Source organism: Dermacentor albipictus, unplaced genomic scaffold (assembly GCF_038994185.2).
Source record: "Dermacentor albipictus isolate Rhodes 1998 colony unplaced genomic scaffold, USDA_Dalb.pri_finalv2 scaffold_20, whole genome shotgun sequence".
Classification (NCBI taxonomy): Eukaryota; Metazoa; Arthropoda; class Arachnida; order Ixodida; family Ixodidae; genus Dermacentor; species Dermacentor albipictus.
In genome coordinates this window covers 1,077,119-1,099,848 of record NW_027225574.1, presented here as the reverse complement: position 1 = coordinate 1,099,848, position 22,730 = coordinate 1,077,119, and the positions used below count along the sequence as shown (strand labels likewise).

Sequence of the window (22,730 nt, the reverse complement as noted above, 5' to 3'; positions counted from 1 at the left end):
CTTTCCAGTGTTCTTGACGCAAATAATTTTGTATGTGAAGTAGAGTCATTATTGTGATTTTTAATTAATCACGTATGTCTTGCTTGCTTTTACTGCAGTTTGGTTTTTTTTCTTGTGTGTCTACACTGTAAAAAAAATTTGCCTTACTTTACAGAAAATTTGCTGGTAATTTGTGACCGAACACTCTTCCGTAAATTAAGAACGGTCATTTCCGTAGAACGGACAACTGTAAAAAAAGAGACCGTAATACAAGATACGAGTGCTTCTGTGTCTAGAAAACGGAAGACTCTGTATTCTGAATCTGTACTATAACCGTTAAAGTACGGTGCTTCTCGTATTCAGAAAACGGAACACACCGTATGCTGAATCTGTACTATAACCGTTAAAGTACAGGTGCTTCCCGTATTTAATCTTGCAGAGCATATCCATTCGAAGAATGTGCCATCGGGGACAAAATTGCCCAGGACGTGCGAGAGTCGACCGAATTTCATTGGTGTGCTATTTGCTGGGATCAGCCGTGCCACCATCTGCGTTCGGAATGTGCATACGTGACCCACTGTTTTCAGCGGTCTTGAGCAGAAATGCAATTTGGTCAACGCTCGCACTTCCAGGGTACTTTTGTCCACGATAGTACATCTCCTTTAATGCAAATGTCATGAAGGCAGCTCATAGTCAAAGCAGCAGGTCACCATTGAGAAAATTGTCTTGCCAGCACACTGACATGGCTGCAGAGATAAAACACTTTGCACTTTGTGATATGAATGCACTGCATAGCATATATACAAAAAGGTGCAACATTTCAGTCCTCAAGTTCTTATATCACAGAAGCAACTTTATTTTCTTCAATCACTCGTCTTGCACTTCTTCCTGGTGAAAGTTGTTCTTGACTCCAAACGCTTGCAAGGATAAACTTGCTGCTGTTAGGAGAAACAAATAGTATTCGTGAATATCCATCCTAAAGAAAGCGGCAAAAAGTTTAATCACAGAACACGACAAAGCAGTAACTTCTGTGTTAGAAAAACATGTAAGTAGATCAACATTGTTGGAACAAGGGATGTTGCTGTAGCCAACATTTCGACATAGGTGCTTGTCATTAGGGTAGCAAATGTTTTCCTTGGCTGTGTTGTTTTGGATTTTGCATATCTCACTGGCCCCTAGCCTCATTGGGGGAGAAGTAACTGGTGCGTATAATAGGTCAAGAGAAGTCAAAGTGTTAAAATAAAGGAAGGAAGGATGTGCTTAGCAGTGGTGATTGTGATGGAGTGGGTATGAGCGATGCTGTCAGTACTTGCCAAGAGTAGGGGTGACCAAAACAGAAAACGATGTACCCATGTAAGCAGTCATTAATCCAGTAGACCTAATCTTCCCAGAAGACAAAATAGGTATCAAGATAAACAGTTTGCACTTTTGGAAAAGGAAAACGAAGAATTAAGGAAAATAAATTTTGTATCAAGATGCATCTGGTTAGGATCACTGCAAGTGGTAAATGAAGGCGCATTATGAATATATATTTGGTTGAAAGCCGATGAAGAAAATATATATTAACCAAATATTAAAAAATAGGGACATTAAAATTAAACTGGATATGACCATAAAACAGTAAAGAACAGCCTGTGGGAAAAAATGGGATGGATAATATAACCAGGTGCAAGATTGCAAAACGTCGAGTGCTGTTTATATTCATGCTGCTGTTGACGGCTTCAAGTTTCTCTCTTCCTGTGGAACCTTTGTCTTACTTGAACAAGGAAATGGGTCATTTTTTAAACAAGCCAATTCAAATGCAGTTCAAAGCTTCAGCGGTGTTATAATGAAAGAAAATATTATGGTCAGTTCTCCTGCTCATCTTGAAACTTATTGTGCACAACAAACAGGGACGAAGAATAGAAGAAACACAATGTTAAGTGCTCGTCCTTGTGTTTCTTCTATTCTTCGTCCCTGTTTGTTGCGCACAATAAGTTTCAAGATGAATTTGTTCCAACTAGGCCGACTCGCAGTCTTGCTTCAGTTCTCCTGGGTGTGCTTTCATTCACCAGTTATTTCCACCGGTGTAAGTTCAAAATTTAATGGTCTAAATGGACCTCAGCTCCTGGCAAACCATTAGCTGGTCTTTTTTTCAACACAGATGCCTGCACATTATATGTGTTGGCAGGAGTGCTAGCGAACTACATTATACTTGTTGCCACAACCAAAGTGAAACTTGGTAACAGTGATTGCAAAAAAAAAAACCAGCATTCCACAATACTGATTCAAGTCGTTTGGAAAAGTTGGTTAAGTTAACGTACACCCCCTACTCCACCAGACACAATTATTCACCACACTGACTCGCATGGTGTCAACCATGCTATTACAACACTAGGCATCAAGTGAGGAGAATTAGGGGATAAGAGGGCACAATGCTTTTTGTTAGAACATCAAATGTGCTTTACATAAATGCTACATTCCAACTAACAAAGGAGCAACCGGTTTGTGAGATAGTGACCAATGCATACGAAAGCTAATGACATTCTGTGCAGCAGAATGTTGACGATGAGGTGTTATGCACACAAGTGTACTCTTTCACACAAAATGACATCCTGCACTCAAACCTTGTGCCAACATTAGAGTTTGAAAAACACCATAGTGGAAAGCAAAGAGTGCTAAATTTGTTGAAAATTACTAAAAATTATTCGATTATTCATTATCCTTACTGTTCGTTAAAGATTCACAGATTGTTCCCTATGGGTGCTGTAAACAGGCACCCTTCTTTACAGTGGTAGCAACAATGATCTGTGGCACAGACAAGAATAAATGCTCATGAAGTTTATGCAAGAGTATATCCTACAAATTACACCCCATTTCACATTCCAATATGGTAGAAGAGGAAGACGAAAAAACTACTTTCTGGTGGAGGATGCATACCCCAGAATAGAAGAAACAAGTGTACCCTAACCATTGCTGCTGCCGATGCCTGTGCACTAGCAATTACATATAATATGGCAGTTACAATTCTTTTTCCACAAGCACTGCAAGCTGCGGCCAGTTTACCAGTACACAGCTGTAATAAATTTAGGGCAAGCTAAAGCTCTCTAATGGATTTATCTCATATGACACAATTGGAATGCAATATTCTGCAAATAAGTGAAGCGCGATGTGCCATCCCATACAATGAAACACCTTTGAAGAATCTGAATCACCACCTGCACTCTTAGGCAAAGTTACACCCTTTGGAGTGCCCCTTCTGCCACACAACAATAATCGTTATTTGCCTTGATGCGTTTCCTTTCTTGAAGACGCCACGCCCGCTACTTTGCTGTCGGGAATGCTATCATGCTGATAACGCGCATGCCGTTCGTTACTGGAAAGCACAGGGCTCGCAGCGTTAAAGAAAGGAAATGCATAAAGGCAGATGACAATTATCGTTGTGTGGAAGAAGGGGCACTTCAAAGGGTGTAACTCTGCCTAAGAGTGTGAGCCGTGACGAGGGAAAAGAGTGTGTTCTGTGTAAAGTAGTGCACCTGTATAACCTAAAGCTTTGGAGAATGCATTTAGTATGAGCTGGGAAGGTTCCTAATTTTAATTGCACACAGTGAAAACCTCCATGCAGTTTTGCAAAATGCAAACCCCCTACCTTTTTGTTGTTCAAATGTAATGACACGTAGGGCCATAACATGTACATTACGGGTTTCGTTCCCAAACAATCAAAGTGAATAGCACCACCCTAAGTGTTATGTGCCTTCTTGTTAGTGTCGAATGCTGCGATCGGCAGAGAAACGGATTTCTGGAGCAATATAAAGTATTAGGTGCTGTGATCTCAGTTCTTTCACTGCTGTTTAAGCATTATCGGGTCCTAAAGTAAAGAAACGAGGAATAAATACATGCATATTTTACGTTACAACCCTCATAAGTATTTAGTAGTCTGGATTATGAAGGATTCCAGATTTACAATGCAGGACAGATTTCAATCCACTGAAAGAATGGCATCATGCCAATGATTCTGCATTTGGTGCTATATTTGTATTTAGTTCAGTTGGAATGTGTGTGTATCGTCAGCGATATCGCTTGACATGTTTTATATTGACTTTTTCTAAATTTAGGCAAATTCGTATTCGCAAATAACCTTGTATGACACCAAGAACTTGCTTAGCAGGAGTATTTCTAACATTTGCAAGATATGAGGCTCTTGAATGCATATCTCAGCCTGGGGTACACGACGCCCCCTAATCTCATCAGCAAGTTTCTGGAACTCATCTACGAGGTTTCTTATGATGAATGTAAAGTTGCTTGAATGGGAGAAATAGGGAATTTATAACAGGTGAATTATGCAGCATAAGAATGATGTCAGCAAGAAGCAAGCATCAAGAACTATAAAATGAAGACTATAAAATGCAAGAATTATTTGGGATGATTTAAAATTCTGGCATTGGAACGAAATGTCTTTCAATCTATATATAAACTCTGATTATTCACTCTACTACCACTATCTTCATTAGAAACATTCATAATCATTATCCTATCTATGCCACATCATCCTAGCTAATATTCAAGCCTTCATAAGCTGCTTTTTTTACTGCTAATTCTCTGTGGGAAAGAGGTGTCCGTATGAAGACCATATCATATACTTATTACCCGTTTTTTGATAAATGATAAGGGAAAAACTTCACACCAAAAATGCATTGAGCTTGAGCAAGTTCTGCATTTGATGCTGTTGATTCTTTTTTCTCTTTGCCATCATTGACCCACCTGATTAGCTAAGTAGACAGAAAAGCTGCAGGAGAAAGGTGGGGGTGCCAAACCAGACTTGTGCCCCAGGGGACCTTTTCACGGTCACTGGAGGAACTGCCTGTGGCCTCGGCATCTTCCTTGAGGGCCACGGCCATGTCTAAGAAGCGTTGTCTCCACAGGCTGCACAAAGAAAGATAATTTGCTGAGCTAAGTCTTTTTCTTAAAAGAACCCATTTAAGTTGTATTCGTGGCTTTGCACCACAAAACTGACACATGACTGGCCACTCAAGACACTTTATGTGTATTCGCAGGCTTATTCCTTGGAAAAACACTTTTATGTAGCACACAATGAGTAACAGTAACAAAAAATGTATCAGGAGGCTTTCATATTGCTCTACAACTTTTCATTGACACATTTCATTTAATTATTTGAGATATTTAATAACTAATTAATAATTATGTAATTAGGCAGAATACACAATATAATCAGAGTATCTCCAAGCGATGGCAAACATTACCTTCATTTTGTCTAGTTACATCGCATTTACATATTTCTAAATCTTGGTGCATGATAGTTAAGACACCCTGTAGATCAAAAAACAATATTAAAATTTTCATAATCATCTCTTGCGTGTTATTGGTGGCTATGGCTGCTTCAAGTTATTCTTTCAGTATGGTACAAGCAGTTTTGAAGTGAAATTGTTTTGCATCGAGGGCATGTAATCTAGGCAATCAAGCAAAAGGTCAAGTTGTGTTCACTATTCAGATGTTTAACTAAGAAGCTGCAGGAAAAGGAAACAAGACACAACACCTAATAAACAATGCAAAATTTGAAAATTTAAACTGAACAAGAAACCAGTTTTTGAAAACACAGAAAAAAAGGCAGCAGCTTACATCGAATACACCCTTGCTATGTACTCCAAGTGAAGTTGTTACCGCAATGCTTGGGCACCATATGAACGTAACAATCAACAACTTCGAGCAGAATATTAATACCACTAAATGAACTGGCCTTTGAAGATTCTTGATCTGAAATCCTCAACGACTTGTTCTGGTGTTTAATCTGTCAAGCTCAATCTGTATTCTCAAAAGCTGGCTCTCGGCCATAATTTCTCTAAACGCAACATCAGCTTAAATCTCAAGGTAGGGTTGACCTGTAAATAAAGTGGATAATGCATGGCAAACATCATGAACTCTCTTACATGTTAACCAGAGGGTTCACTCATGCAGCCATGAAATTGTGATGCAGACACGATATATTGAAGCTGGTTTTGTGAAGTGTTTCATGCTTCCAAGGCTTCTTCAGTTGTGAAAGCTGTCTCCGTTAGCTAAATAAGCGATGAGAATAAAAAAAGAACTTCAACATGCTCACAATATGTTGGCCATTTGCAAGTAAACAGCAGCCTTTTTGGCACCCAGGTTGCCTGGTGCAAATCTACTATGCCACAGTACTTGCGTTACCCAGTACCAGCCACTTTAAGATGCAATGTGTTCAGAACCCTTTCCCTCTGTTTGTCTGCTTTAGAAACAGTTTAACATGTGTTCAGTAGGCGTCGAGAAAGGGGACAGAAAACACTGTGCACCACTGATTTCTAACATGTTTCGCTGGATGCAGCACATCGCACCGGATGCAGGTGAAGCCAGTGGAAATGCGATGTCATGCAGTCGCTTGTCCTGGAAGCAGGGCATATGGTGGACTAACTAGTGCGTGCGATCAGATAATATTGCTGCCGAAAAACTTTTCTTTGTGGTTTTTCACATTTTAGGAGGTCTCTACATGTCTGGTAAGCACTTTTATGACAATCTGAACCCGTATACGATAGTGTTCTCTTACATCAAGTTTTTTCTGATTTACCAGTGTTTCCATTGCACGCCACTTATGTTAGCGACACTGTAGACACTACAATGGAAAAATTCTGGACACCTCGAAACACTGCTTGGGTAGTTATGGCACATCAGGCAGGCATGTTAGGGGAAGAAATGCCACACACCCGTGCAACAAAGTGCTGCCGCAAAGTTGTGAAGCACCAACTTCCGGGACAAGGCCGGCTTCAGTCGAGGGCGCTCGATGTGCTGTTCATCCCCTGTAGTAGAGATCAGTGGCGTGGACCCTTTTATACTGGATGTCTTTTCTGGTCGGAACCTTGGCAACAGCTTCCACCATACTTTTTTGAACCTGCAACATGTGCAGAGAAAGTCACATCACTGTGCATTGATTGTATGGCTTTATTGTGCTACACATTCTATCAAATCATTAAAAATACAGTTCACACATTTTTACTACTGTATATAGACAGTCTAGTTGCTATACACGCGAAACATTACCATTCCTCTGACAGAATGCAACAATAGAAGCGTACACTGTAAAGCTACACTAAAATTTAAATTGATGTGACACCGTATGAGCATACAGTATGCTTACTGTATGCTTTAGCCCTGTGTCAAGTAAAAGTTAATTGTCAATCATTTATGGTGTATTTCTACTTATTCTGGGTCATCAAACTGTACAATCAATGTTCCAAGTTTACACAATGTTGGCGTTTGATTGCCTATGTGATCCGTTTCCTACTTACGCATGCAGTAATCCCACTGTAATAAGGAAAAAGAGAATAGGAAATGCCGTGATAATCTTCTACATTTGATGAGGGCAGGAGCAATGACCAATAGCATGTGGTTGAAGCTACATAATTACTCAGTTTTCACACAGCTTAATTATTCAGCAAGTAATAAAGAGCTATCCTGTGCACCTCTGCATGACCAATAAAATCTGACTGCTTGACACTGCACTAAGGCTTGGTACTGTTCGGCAGTTCAGCTTTGGTTTTCTGATATACAGAACTGTTTAGGTACCAGTAGTTTACTTTGTGATAAAATGGAGCTTGGAGCACTGGTCATTTGCACATAAATAATGCGACAGCAAATATAACACAAGGATAGGAATATGGGTCTCTTGGAAAAAGTACAGACACATTATGATTATAATGTGATGTGATGCCACAATGAAACAGAAAGCAACGCATAGAAGTGGACGGCGCTTCCATGCCACCAAGGTTATTGGACAGACAGTACTTCAGAAGTGCCCGCAACACAATGTGTTGGTGGGCTAGTTGGTGTGAATCCATAAATACTTTGTTAAGCGCAAAACAATGGACACAAGAAAGACGACCAGCACAAGGCGTTACACTCAACTGACATCACTTTATTGCGTCGCTCCTTTATAAATAGTAGAATCTAGAAGAACATCCGCAGTGAGCACCATGCGCAGAGACCACCAACAACCAATCACAAGAGCGTACTCATGCGACGGGATCGAAAAAACCATATTGAGCACTGCACAAGGTTAAAGAAAGCGCACTAATGCACTGTGACCCCAATGACTGTATGAAGAAAGCTTCCGATAACTCTCAGGCGGTGGTATCACAGCACTTTTTCAAAATCGTAGTATCACGAAACATGGCTTTGCACTTCCGTATTTTACAATGTTGAGCCAAATGGGAACCTGTGCCTGTTGGTATGGATCGCTTAGGTTCGCAATGTTTCATGATGCTACGATTTTGAAAAAAGAGCCGTGATACCACCGCCAGAGAGTTATCGGAAGTTTTCTTCATATAGTCATTGGGGTCACAGTGCATTAGTGTGCTTTCTTTAACCTTGTAAAGTGCTCAATATAGTTTTTTTTTTATTCTGTTGCATGAGTGTGCTTTTTTGATCAGATGTTGGTGGTTCCTGCACATGGTGTTCACAGCCCATGTTCTTCTAGATTCTGCTGTCTACAAAGGAGGGACGCAATAAAGTGATGTCAGTTGAGTGTAGTGCCTTGTTCTGTCGTCTTTCTTGTGTCCGTTGTTTTGTGCTAAAAAAGCAATGATGTATTCCTTGTGTGTGTTTGAAGACAGCTCCACACGCAGTAGCGTATCCAGTATTGCTGCCCAGTGGTTTAGCTCGCCGCAGTATGAAGTGCCACAAAACATAAGGAGAGAAACCTGCATTATAGTCTTGTTGCAAACAAGAATATAACGTGAAGTGCATTCTGAGGCCAGAAACTATAAAAAAAAATTTCATGATGCACCGCTGTGCAAGGTTTTATAGCAAAGTCAAATACATTTAGTGTAAATATGACACTATGATGGTGCACAATGGTGGTAATCTGTAATAATATAAAAGGTGCCTTAATGTTACAACAAAAGCTGACATTACTTAATAATAGCCCTGTAAAATTTAACATGCAGGGGCACCGCTTGGTTAAACAATAGTGATGTATTGTCTATGTACACAAGTATTACCCACGCATTTCTGCCATTGTCTAAATGGCATAAATAAATGGGTAATACTTGTATACATAGATATTACATCTCTATTGTTTAACCAAGTGGGTAAACTATGTCTGCCTGACACAAGATTAGAATTAAACCATAAATTATACATAGTCACCCTAACAGTAACACCTCATTTGAACTTCACAGTAAGTAGACGCCTGTTGATGCCAGCCTCTCCCAATGCTAAACTGTGCTGCATGCTCTACAGAGAAATTATAGTGGTATCACTCAACTCTGAAGCAATTCAGGACTGCAGCACTGTAGAAGACATCTACAAATGTCCCATTTCATGTATAACAGCCTGAATTGCTTGCACATCTTACCAAGTGCAAATTAAAATTTCTTTTTGTTTAGCATTTTTGCCTGCTAGACCACAATCCAATGTCATCAATATATTAACATATTACCTCAAAGAACCTAATTTGGCTTATAGATTAACACCTTTGCATACTGCCACAGCTGTACTCTGTCATATGCGTTGCAATCATAAAGGAGTGCTGGTCCACCAGCACTCCAATGTCACTAACAGTGATCACCTACAACGCTAAGTAAACGGTCATGATTCAGGTGGCAAATAGCTGAGAAAAAAAATCCACTCACCTTGAGAGCTACAATACTGCAATAACTTGAGAGAGATGGACCCATTGCAGGCAGCAGACCTCTTCTCAGCTCCAGCACAACAGCAACTTGCCTTTCAGTAAAAGAAAAGGATTGATTAGTAATGATAAGTTACCTTGTTTTTGCTGAGTATCAATACAATCTGACTTTCATGCATATCCACTCTCCGCTTTAGTAATACAACCTAAAATTCGTAAAATAAAAGAGTCAATGATGATACCATTCGCTTCTCTTGTATGTCCAAATTTTTTCGCACTGATACCCCGTGTACTGCTTGCTTACTGACACGAATGCCTTGACTGCCCAGACATCATTCGAAGGAACACGTCTTGCTGCACCGCAAAACGTTGCACCAAGAAAACACAGCAGAGAAGCCACAGCAAAGAACTTTTTCTTCTGGTCACAATTAAAACGTGCACCCAAGCAAGAAAGTAACGACCACAGGTAGTGAGCGACTGCTATTGCCTCGAACGTTTATTTCCGTACTTTAACAGAAGTTCTTGTATCGGATACAGTATGCTCTCAAGCCAATACAAGCGTCAATACAAGAGCTCAACTGAACGCAGTTTTATTCTACGCTTTTAACGCGAGTGAACAAAAGGTTAGAAGTACCTCACGGAAATTGCAATCGAGCCGATCGCACTACGACTGGAATCGATCTGAAAAGATAGGGTGATCCCTTTCCCCATTCATGCGTCATTTTTGCCCTAAGACGTTGCATAGCGGTCTTTTGAAACAATATTTCTGTTCGCGACACCGGCTTACCACACATCATTTTAACACCTACGTTATGCAAACCAAATAAGATTCAAATGGGCTTACCTCATGAGCAAGTTACGAGCGCGCGTAGACTGTTGAACACCCTTTGAGAGCAAGCAGGCTATCCGTGTCCAAGCGCATACGCGCACCCAAACACAGGGCAACTTCTTCGATGCCGCAGCGAGCAGAGTTTTGTACACGAAGTGAAAGACATCCAGCGCAAATATCTCCGCGCGATGACGGCAAATAACGAGCGCACAAGCGTACACAACACAGCAACAAATTCGGAACTTTGCCAATTCGAACGTGCCGAGACCCAAGCAGCGTAACCATCCATCGTTTCTGTTCTTCGCTCCCGATGCGTCAATCTCTCTTCCTTGGGGTCTTGCTCCACCCTTGAGTACAAATCAAGAGATATTTACGGCGAATTAACAACATTTACAACACGACTCGAAAAATGCCGGCTGACTACACATGTGCATCTCCGTCTGCCACCATTGCCACTCCTAACGGACGCGCAGCGCGCGCTGCCCCCTGGTGTCGCACTCTGAGCGCGGAGAACCGAACAGAATCGGTTTCGTTTTCGCATTTCTGCTCTAGTTACTGGAACTGCAATATAATTGCTTGACAATTAATTGAATTCTAAAAGAGGAGAACGCTTTCTCTCCCACAAGTTAGTGCGTTTTATACAAAGGGAGAGAGAATTCAAAAGGCAGAAAGGCAGGGAGGTCAACCAAAGCATTCGCTACTGGCGATAGCAAACCCCTGTGCTATAATGAAGTGCAAAGCAGTGCACTGCGATGCGTCCATAAGCTCTAGTACAGGGATAATTTGGGCTGGTTGGTGCATGTAATGAACGGGTAAATAATGAGTTGTGTCATAACATTACCCATGCATAAAGCACGTGGAACTAATGGTATTGCATTCTAGGTCAAAAAGAAATAAAGCTTGAATCGTTACATCTCGACACTGGGCATTCTTTCTTTCCGAAATATTTTTTTCTTCTTTTTGACAGTATACACAATACTAGCACGGTAATAGGTCCTTCATCTTCAGTCACCTTCCAGTAGTTTACACACATGTCGGTGCATGTTCGCGTTCTTTATTCTACCGTACAAGAACGAGCACGCTTACCGGTCTTGTTTTAAGATGAAGCGCCAAATGTTTGAGATTACATCTTACCGCAAGAATTAACCCACGAACAGTGAAGATTATGCGTAATCGATTTGTCTCAATGAATGGGCAGTTATTGTCAGAGACGAGATATTTTGTAAATATCATGGGAATGAGTTCAACCAACTACATTGCAGTTCAGCAGTGCCCTTTGACACTTGGGTTAATTGCTTGCCGCATTCGAAAATTTCCTCCGACCGTTGTACTTGGATCTATAGGCCGCCAGTCCCCTCCGAGACCATTTATTGCCAAATGTAAACGCAGTTACGGTCATTATACCACTCCCTGCGTTTCGGTACTGATTTAGAGTGCGCACAATTTTTGGCGTATAGAGCACCAATGTCATTCCCAGTGCACCAGCACCTGAGTGCCGCAAGCTTGTTTACGTATGCACGTATGTCCCCGGCTCTTCATTCACTTAAACATATATGCTGCGTTATTAACTACAAAGCGCTTAATTTGAGAACATTGCGAGAACACGCATATATTTGCGCATATGATCAGCGTTACTAAGCCCATATGCGCGGCAAACTGCGACCGGAATAGAAGATGCGTATATATATTTATACGATCTGTTATTGCAGCTTTTGGTAGAAGGCTAGCTCTCACATTTTGTACGCAACTTCATAATGCGTACAGTTTGCGTGTTCAATAAAGTATTGTTAGCTGAAACTTTATGAGTACGAGCGCTCATTCAGACAGCTTAAATTTTCTCACAATATACGGATGTTCACATAACAAAAATACGGAATTCTCTCTCTTTCGTCCAAAACAGCGTATAGCCGTTACATGATTACAGTGAAAATGTCCGTAAAGCTGAATACGGAGAGCACTTTCCGTATATTAACGGCAGATTTTGCCGTATTTTTGAAATATGACATACTTTCCGTATTTTTATCTGCAGTTCTCCGTATAATGACAGAAATCCCCCGTAAAATTACGGAAATTTTTTACAGTGTAGGTACGTTCCTCTTGCTTAATACTTTTATTGCTCCCCTTACATGGGCCATACGGTGTTCTGCAGTAGCATGGCCAACCCTTTTTTAAGGACCCTACGCTGCAGCCAAAGAAACCTTATGTGACCCTACATGGCCTATGGCTTGAATCTACGTTTGGCCTACGCACTAATTTTTCTTTCAAATGTTCGACGACATGATTTAAGACAACAGGAACGGTAAAAATAAGAAACGAGCTGCCGATAAAAAGTTATCAGAACTGTTGAATATGTCACGATCCGCCCGGGTTCGTGAACGAGGGAGGGCTCGAGGCACCCTCCGTTAGACAGACGCTCCGCAGCGTGGTGGTGACGAACGATGGCTGACCGCCGAGCAGCTGTGCTCGCCGGTGTTTATTGCCGTGCGGTGACCAGTGTTGCCTACCGAGCCTGGCAGGCCACCGAGCCCGGCGGGCCAATAAAGATTATGCCCAAGGGGGCGTCACATGTTTGTTACAGAATAATGTTTAAAAGCAACCTTTTCTAATAAATGAAATGCCTTGCAAGATAAGCCACACCTACAATGATCAAGCAGTAGCTTATCGCTGACATTCGCGCAACTGAGAACCTGCGTTGTGTTCTGCTTCCACCACGCAATCTCCCGGGGTATTGTGACAATTCTAGTACCACAAATACTCGCGATGAATTTTGGCTATGAAAATAAAGCACAAGGTCAAATAAGTAATTATTTACTGCTTATTTTAGAAATAGCGCTGTCTTGCAATACCGTACAGAAGAGACGACGAAGGCAGAATTATCTGTTAACTCGTAGAGCAGTGTTCATGTTTCCAGCTCACATTTATTCAGCTCTTTTCTTTCATTTTTGATATCGCTCAAGTTCTTCCAGAGACAGCGTCAGAGGTGCGGCATAGATAATGTTTTGAGTTGGGCAGTTGTGAACGTTTTTCTCAGCTTTTCCGGCCGTGACCATCTTATGTCTTTACCTCCACGATTTGGGCCACGAATGTTGCAGTTGGCTCGTTTCAAAGTGTCCTAGTAGTGACTTGTCAATTACGAAGGCAGCATTTTCGATGCTTGTTTATTTTTTAGAGATTATGTACAGTATGTACATTCATCATTGTAATGTCAGGTTCTTGGTAAAATATCGTGCACGTAAGGGCAGCCTTGGTGCGAATAATAGACAGAGCCGTTTGTACACAAAATGCAATCTTTTCACACTACTCTCATAAGATCGATGAAGCGGTACCTACAACACATGCAAAGGCACTCAAAAAAGAAGATCGTTATAGCTGGCAAGAATCGACTAGCAGGGCGCGATCAAAGCTATAAAGTTGCTCTGCACGTTTCATTACTTTGACCAATAAAGACACGATAAGGGAGAGTTGCCATAAGTTCCGAGGATCTGCCAGCGTCACGGTGAGCCGTCACTCGAAAAAGTAATGAGGCAAAAGGAAAAGTTAAAGGCAGCTGCCGTTTTCTCCCACCGCAACTCGTTCCAACATCATACAGATCAGCTTACTGCGAACTGAATCCCTTTCCTGTTCCCTGGATGAGTCTAAACAAAGAACGTTGAACTAACGAAGGAACAGCGAGGCGCGTGACCCTTGCAACAGATAGATGGTGACAACTGAATGCATCTCGACTTAATCGCGCGGGCACCGGTCGATGAGAAAACTGGCCCTCACACCCCAGGAGATGCTGTTAACTATACCGCCATCGAAAACGAGTGAAAGAGGCAGCAAAATGTTCACCGCCGAATAGCTGTCAAGTCTCAAGCTTCATTTGGGCGGTGCTTTAGGAATGTGTGTGAAGAGTGGTGGCGTGGACGGGGGGGTGGGGAGGTATGCCACTTAATTTCGGGGGGGGGGGGGCGTCCCGGGCCTACTTGGGCCTTCCCTTGGGTACGTGCCTGCCCCAAATGTCCCTTGGCCACATTCAAGTTGACCCACCCCCAAATTAAACTGGCCCGCCCCCAGATTTCAAGTTGGTCCACCCCTACTATAGGCTTCCCCATGCATTTGCCAAGGAGCCCTATGTATCTTTATGGGTATTTTATTTTTGTTTTTGGTTGCAATTGTTCCTTATCGCTTATAAGACTACCAGTCATCGACATTTACACTATATTAACAATTAAACGTCGTTGCAAATTGTGCATTCTTGTGCAAATACAAGGCATTACAAACACTTCTCGCATGACGGGGCTGCGGTACTCGCCAAAGAATGCTTACGCATTAAAATGTTTACGTATTATATATATATATATATATATATATATATATATATATATATATATATATATAAATATATATATATATATATATATATATATATATATATATATATATATATATATATATATATATATATATATATATATATACGCTAACCACAGCGCACCGGAAACAACAAAGACTTTTCTCCCGTGCTCTCAAAGCTCTTATTGACACACTGGACGTTAAAGTAACCTTTATGTAGTTGAATAGCTAACGATTGTTAGTAATATTATAAAAGCACAAAAGATATGGCATGCTTCTTGTGGCTGTACACAACATACGTTTCATTTCTTCCGTTTAGAAAACTTTGCTGAAAGAAAACGGCCCATTTTAGCTGGCACACCCCATGTGTAGTGCACGAGCGCCTGGATGCTCACTCAGTGCTAGACGCGTACGCTCTTCTTCTCCAGTCTCCGAAGTACTCACCCTCTTCTTCAGTAGCGATCATACGAGAAATCAACACCGCAAACAGGGCACTTGCCAGGATGAGTTGAGAATACATTGACGACAGCATGGCGTGGCTCCGAGGACCAAGACACTAGGCGTGACAGCCTAAGCGTTCTCAAGTGAGAGACGACACCATTGCTGACCAAGAGTGCGGCCGCCGCCGTTTTATCGACGCGTCACGTGCATAGGCAAGCGGAAAACCTTATCTCTCAAATACGACGCCATTTGCTTGCTGCATCGTAGTGCAACGGCCGCAAGGAGCCGTCAAAACATACTGCCGAGGTCGATCCAAATAGGTCGCGAAGCTTCGGGCGAAAAGCGGTTAAGAACGAATTGTCACCGACATAAGCAAGGGTGGTTATGGGAATAGTGATTGAAGCGCGACTATGTGAGGGGGGGAACAAACATTGGGAAATAAAAACGGGTTTTTTTAATTAAAACGAGACACATTCAGATTAATTTGAGGAAAATAAAATGTCCATTCAATTTTATATGCGCGTGACGAGAAAATACAGCTCTGTTTCATATTATCACGATCAATAAATTCCTTTCAAATCATTTTTCAGCACCCACCATTAGGGGCGACGGCAATGCAATGCAATGCATCCCTTTAAGTATGCCGAAACGCGCGCTCGTAAAGTTCACCTGTTGCAATACGGCCTCCTCGCACGTTGTGTTGTTTTGCTTGTCGACATTTGTCTGAATTTGATGGCATGGGTAGTGTCATCGTTTCTTTACCTCTTCAGTCAAAAGTTGTGAGTTACGACCCCCAGATAAGAGAGACAGAAAGAAGTGACTTTATATGCACCCGTCAAATAGATGACGGGGTAGAGGCTTCAGCGTAAACCCACGCTCATCCTCCCTAACCGTCGGCCGGGATCCCTTGGGACGCGGCGGCGGTCAGGGCGAGACCAATGACTTATCGTTGAGCATTTTCTTCTTCGTTGAGTAGCAAGGAATCCCAGGATTCTCTACATCTGTCTGGCTCATCAAAGCTAGGACAGGTCCAAACCATGTGGACTAAGTCCGCTATACCATCACAACGCCTACAGCGAGGGCTATACACCGAGGGATGCCATTTGCTCAACAGTTGTGGGTTCGGAAATACCCCCGTTTGCAGCTTCCTCCACATAACTTCCTCGCTTTTAGTAAGGTTCTTATCCGCTCTCGGGTAGGTGGGGTGTTACGTGCCAAAACCACGATCTGATTGTGAGGCACGCTGTAGTGGGGTACTGCGGGCCACCTCCGTTCTTTAACGTGCACCTAATTGTAAGCACATGGGTGTTTTCACCCCCATCGCAATGCGGACGCCGTGGGCAGGATTCGATCCCGCGACCTCGTACTTAGCAGCCCATCACCGTAGTCACTAATCAACCACGGCGGGTACGACCGCCAGGTAATTGTTTACTTCAGCTGTTTTCGTGCTACTGCGCTGTCCGACGGGCTTAGCGTCCGACGATGAGTCCAGCATTCTACACCCAAAGCTTTCGTCAACCTCCAAAGAAAGTATATGTGTCTTGTGCAGGAGTACCATTTCGACACCCGTACGGCTGACGTTTTACTGCATCGCCTTCCGCGCTGAAAGCTCGGGACGTCCACCAAGTTGAATGGCGGGAAATTTGAATATGCAGCTGTAATGGCAGGCCACCAAAACAAATTTCGCGCCTTTGAGGACAAAATGATGTCACTTCTGTTTTTAACAGATAGGCGTCACATTATTTTTATTGCGCCGAAAGTGTTTCCTCCTCACAGAGGGCGCTAAGCCTCATGAACCGCCGATGAACCGCCATATTTTGAACGTATGGGCTTCTATGGAAGCTTGGTTACCAGGTATATTTACCTTGACACTTCGACATGCATGTGAATATCAGCTGGGTATTCTGTGCTTCGAGCCTATCGCTTATTAGAGACAACGGCGCTTGCTTTCCGTGAGCCACTGTCAAAGACTGACGCACTTCACAGTGCGTCAGTGCCTATGCTTAGAGCCGCGGCTGCTCCCTTCGCGCTACCCGCCGTGGTTGCTCAGTGGTTATGGTGTTGGGCTGCTGAGCACGAGGTTGCGGGATCGAATCCCGGCCACGGCGGCCGCATTTCGATGGGGGCGAAATGCGAAAACACCCGTGTGCTTAGATTTAGGTGCACGTTAAAGAACCCCAGGTGGTCAAAATTTCCGGAGTCCTCCACTACGGCGTGCCTCATAATCAGAAAGTGGTTTTGGCACGTAAAACCCCAAATATTATTATGCTCCCTTCGCCACGGTCCGCGCGTACGGTTCTTTCGCTCCACGCACGGTTGAAAGCGCTGCAATATGGTAGCGCATGAGTGCAGTCACGTGGTTTTATTCGATATTTCGCGGGCTTCCTTTGTACGCCGAAAAATATTCCCATGCTGTACGCATGTACGTTGTCTCCTAAAATTGGATCAGTCGTTCCTGAATCCCATCTAGAACGTAACGAAACGCACTTGCCCTAAGGTGAATATTAAAAATTTTGCATAAGTGACCGAAGTTAATTAACTAATTACGCGGTATATAAAGATACCCTAAGGCGCGTCATATGAAGGCGATCGATATGTCGTTGGCTTCATTCAGCTGCTGTTAACCACTTTTTAAGAATCTTTGGTTCAAGCAGGTTCCTGTTCAAGTTGCGTGAAACACCCTGTATATGTATCAAAATATGACAATGATAAGTCAGGTGTGCTATGGACATAAAATATATGTTGCGATGGGATCTTCAGCTAATAAAATTTGCCTCAATTCCACCCTGTGAAAGTGGATGTACAGCGAAGCGGTTGCCGACGTTAGACACGCACGACCGACGTGAGACGACGGTAGACAAACACCACGACCACCACAAGCGGCGTATGTCGCGCGCATACGCACGTGTGAAGTGCAGCAAACATGCTCAGGCCTCTATAGTGTCAAGTTTGCAGTGAAGCCCCGCCCACGCCCTCATAACCGCCAGCCACTGTTCCTCCGCAAGGCTGCAAATAGTTCACACTTCAAACTTTCCCTGTTACCCAGGTAGCACACAAAGTCTTGAAAACGTCGTATTAAGGGATTCAACGTCTGAAACGGATTTTTGACCAAAATCGACGCATCAAAGACGTTCCAAACAAGATAGCTAAAAAACGAGGGGTGAATACGTTTTTATAACGTTGGAAGCCAGGAAGCTTAAAAACGAGGGGTGAATACGTTTTGAAAACGACTCAAGGCGCCACCGCCACGCCACGGCGCGTCAGCCCCTTTAGCGGCTTCTACAATGTTCAACAACCCATCAACGCGATCCAACCTTGCGCAAGGTGGCGATACCGTCGTCAAATCATGTGACCAAGGTGGCCACGTGATTCGTGATGCCGGGCAGCCGGGTGAGCCGGGCATAGTCGCGTCGTCATGGCGTCGTCGCGTCACCGCACTCGCATTGCGCTGTGGTGTGTTTGCGGCTGTTCTGAATGTGCTGCCGCTGCCCTTTGCTATGTAAGTGTTGCAGTGTTTTGCCGCCAAGAAAATGATATTCTGTGATCTGTTTGGGTTGTGCGATATGTTTGTGTGGTTTTAATTTGGAAATCAGTTGTCTTTTCAATTGTTATGTGACCAAAGCGGCCATGTTATTCGTGAAGCCTGGCATAGTTGCGTTGTCGCACTCGCATGGCACTATGGTCTGTTTGCGACTGTACTGAATGTGCTGCCGCTGCCCTTTGTCATGTAAGTGTTGCAATGCTTTGCTGTCAAGAAAACGACATTCTGTGATTAGTTTGGGTTGTGCGATCTATTTGAACCGGGCATAATAGTGTTATCGCACTTGCATTGCGCTGTGGTATGATAGCGGCTGTTCTGAATGTGCTGCCGCTGCCCTTTCTCATGTAAGTGTTGCAGGGTTTTGCCGTCAAGAAAACGACGTTCTGTGATCAGTTTGCGTTGTGCGATCTGTTTGTGTAGTTTAATTGTTTGTTTGTTTGTTTATTTATACTGTCAGTCCAAGGATGGACCATTACAGGAGTGGATAGAAACACAACACATATACAAAATATCGGTACATGTTGAACAAAGAACAATACAATAGCAGTATCTGTAAAAAGTGACATGCAGTGATCAAAGACAAAAAAAAACTCGTAATATGCGCATCAGAAACAAATGCTATGAGGCAGTCATATCCGGAAAAATAAGATTCTCTAAACCAGAAGTAAAAGCACTGACAGAGGAACATGTGACAAGTGGATTGGGTAATTCGTTCCATTCCTTGATTGCCCTAGGAAAGAAACTATACTTGAATATATCATTCCGTGTAACTGGCGGGTGTATGTATAAACTGTGTTTGTGTCTGGAGCGTTGATCTGGAGAAATTATACAGAAATCAGTGAAATTAAGTTTAACCTGGTTATGAAAAATTAGGTAGAAAAATTTCAGCCGGTGAAACTTAGTCCTTAGTTCTAAAGCGGAGAGGTTTGCACGTCTGCATAGTTCTGTAGGAGAGTGCACGCGCCGATACTTATTAAATATGAATCTGGAGGCGAGTCGTTGAACTCTGTCCAATTTATGACGGTTGGTTACAGTGTGTGGGTCCCATACAATGTTAGCGTATTCAATAATTGGCCTTACTAATACTTTATATGCCAAGCTTCTCACTTCAGGAGTTGCGCTGTACAGTCTTCGCCTGAGACCCCATAAGACTTTATTTGCTCTGCTACATACCTGATTGATATGCGCATTCCATTTCAAATCTTGAGTAAATATTAGTCCTAGATATTTATATTCTGTTACTCTTTTTAGTTCCTGTGGACCTATGCTGTATTTGTACCACAAAGGCACCTTTTTTCTTGTTATGGCCATACAAACTGATTTTACTGGGTTCAGTGACATTTGCCATTCATTACACCATTTTAATATTCTTTGTAAATTGTTATTGTAATTGTAAATTGTAAATTGTAAATTGTAAATAACTTGGAAATCAGTGGTGTTTTCAATTGGAGGGCGCGGAGTGGAGGGCAGTAATCAGCTCTTCAAGTTCATTGTCCTGTTATGTGAGGCGCCTTTTCACTGACGCTGTAATTAAGGCGTTAAGGGCAGTATAAGGACGAACGTTAGAGGGACAAAATCGTGCCTGTGTGTCCCTAGCGTCGGGATCGGCCGCTATGCGTGATCCTAACAAGAAAGCATTTTGCAGAATGCGAAGAAAGGCGACAAAATTTCTGTTTGTGCGCACCTTGCCGATCTCCGCAATAGAGCCGTCATAGTGGTATTTTAGTCTCCCGTTTAGCAAGAGTGTTGCAGACAAGGGAACTGGTTCAAACAGGCTTTTTTTTAATGATTCAGTACTAGTGCGGTATCCCAAAAGGTGAGGTCAAGTGCTCGCCCTATTTTCTTCCCTCGCGCTACAGCGCACTGACAGAATTTCGCGTGCACCATACCGTGCTTTTATCGTTTGCGCTTCAGGTTCTCGATTGTGTTTTCGCCCCCTTTACCCTCATGATGGGTATTTCATGGTATTACCGGGTACCACATGTGTCCATATATTGTATCCAATATATGAAACGGCCAAATTCGATTTTATTTGACGCCTCCAATTGTAGTAATGTACTGAGTCCCTTGTAGCTTCGTGCTTGTTATCAATTTTACTATTTAGCGAATGGATACAGCATGTACGCTGCATAACTCGCTTGTGGATACTGCGTATACGTGAGTCGAGTATGCCCTTGGTATAAAATAACTTGTATGCTTTAGGTAGTACGATTGTTTGCAGTTTGGGACATGTGTTGGAATGTACGCTGTGCGCCCTTCGCGCTTTACGGCGGGCTGCCGAGTTCGTGCGGGTGCCATGTGTGCGCATGGAGTTCGCGAAGCGCTCTCGCAGTTTTTTTTTATATATATATACATGTGTTCTGTTCGCGCGCTTCGCATAACAGGGCATGTCGCAGTTCTTTGTCCTTGTGCGACATATTTTCCTAGCGTACGTCTGTGCATTATTTGATACCGGTTTCACACGGGGCTCTTTTAGCCGCTATCCAGTCCGTTACAAATCGAATTTCTCGGTCGTGATTGGCTCCTCTGCGCAAGCTACGAGAGTGAGCCAGTCGCATCGATAATTTCGATCCGGATCGGCCGTGATCGCGATCGAGAGTGGTCGTGTGACACCGGTTTTACACATGGCTCCCACATAGGGAACACTTTAAGTTCAATGCTACTGAGTGAAGAGCGAGTGCATATATATGCCAGTGGTGGTATGTGGGCAAGTCTCTCTGGTGAAGCCACTACTTGTGCATTCAATACATTTCAATTACCAGCGTAGTGCATCAATGTGTCTACTTCGACAAAATGGAGCACCAGTGCAGATATGTGAGCGTACCTGTCCAGGGCAGCAAGTGTGTCTACATTGAAACCACTACCAGCATGTGCGGCAGTTCTATTTCCAGCAGCGGGACTGCACAATAATCAGTAGGGTGCTCTCAAGCTGTTTATCTATGAAGCTCTGCCTGGACTGTGTGCCAATATTTTTGGACGTGAAAGTGGGGGTGAATTGGTAAACATCAGTGGAACTGTTCCTGGACTTTGTCGCAAATGTTTTTGGATGTGATAGTGTGAGTGAACTGGCAAAAAATTTGCTCTGGGCTACATGTGTTAAACGTTTTTCTCATTCAGAGTGGTTTTTTTGCTTTAGGAGACTGGAGATGTGCGCAAAGTGTGACATGTCAGTGTCCTAATTAATGTATTTGCTCGTTTGCAAATTATTCGTTGCAACTTTGTTTTTGCCAGAGAGGTACAACTTTGCCTCTTGTAAAGGGCTTTTTAGATAAAACACATACTATTTATTATGACCATTGCTTCCTTTGTTACACAAATGCAGCTTCCAGTGCATTCCAGTTTATTTCCATGTTTATGTAAGTTTCTAATATGAGGCTTGCATATTCATTTCTCACGTTCCGGAGTGGCAAGATGCAGCATTACTGTCTCATCGTTCGCTGTACTACAGTAGTATTCACTTGTTAGACTGAATCCCCCGTTTAAGTATTCTGTACTAATTTCACTTTTTGCTTTTTTGTTGTATGGTTATTTTTTCTCGCCATTACCTTCTTTGATATATCCTAAAGGCAATATATCCAATTTTGCATTGTTCCCATTCTTTTATTTCTGTCACAGGATTGTTTTATGATGGTATGCGGTGGTATTTCTTTTTGTGCTCTTTTCAAGCTTCTAGCTGATTGGTAACATTGCTTGGAGGCAGTTACCATCCGATTCATACTCTTGCATTTTTCAGTCTACTTCTTCCATTCGCTCCGACGTCACTTCTGCATAACTCTAGTCCATCTAATAGTACGTGCACTTTACTATGCTAAATTAGACACTTCAGTACACTCTAGGTTTTTCTGTTCATTTTTGCATGTGTACTTGGAATTTTGTTTATGTGCTAGTGAATGTTCACTTTCGATTTCATTACGAATCCTTTCTGCGACTTTTGTCATTGTTGATGTACCTTTACTTCTATTTGCATTTCT

At 42.6% G+C, this 22,730-nt stretch overlaps 1 protein-coding gene and 1 long non-coding RNA gene across 4 annotated transcripts in view; both read right to left on the bottom strand.

The window, feature by feature from the left end:
* Window positions 1–15,391, bottom strand: part of LOC139052217 (uncharacterized) — a 122,411-nt gene extending 107,020 nt beyond the window's left edge. For both annotated transcript variants that reach the window (XM_070529314.1, XM_070529313.1), the window contains exon 1: window positions 15,222–15,391. In XM_070529314.1, the coding sequence (XP_070385415.1) occupies window positions 15,222–15,309 (88 nt within the window). In that variant the 5' untranslated portion in view covers window positions 15,310–15,391. The remainder of the gene's footprint in view (window positions 1–15,221) is intronic.
* On the bottom strand, window positions 822–10,881 carry LOC139052220 (uncharacterized). Of its 2 annotated transcripts, none has more exons than XR_011509788.1 (5): window positions 10,458–10,881; window positions 9,618–9,708; window positions 6,693–6,877; window positions 4,720–4,881; window positions 822–914 (listed from the first exon to the last, which is right to left on the bottom strand). It is a non-coding gene; the product is annotated as an uncharacterized lncRNA (long non-coding RNA). The 2 variants fall into 2 exon arrangements; XR_011509787.1 differs by having other exon boundaries at window positions 848–917.
* Window positions 15,392–22,730: the final 7,339 nt, after the last annotated feature.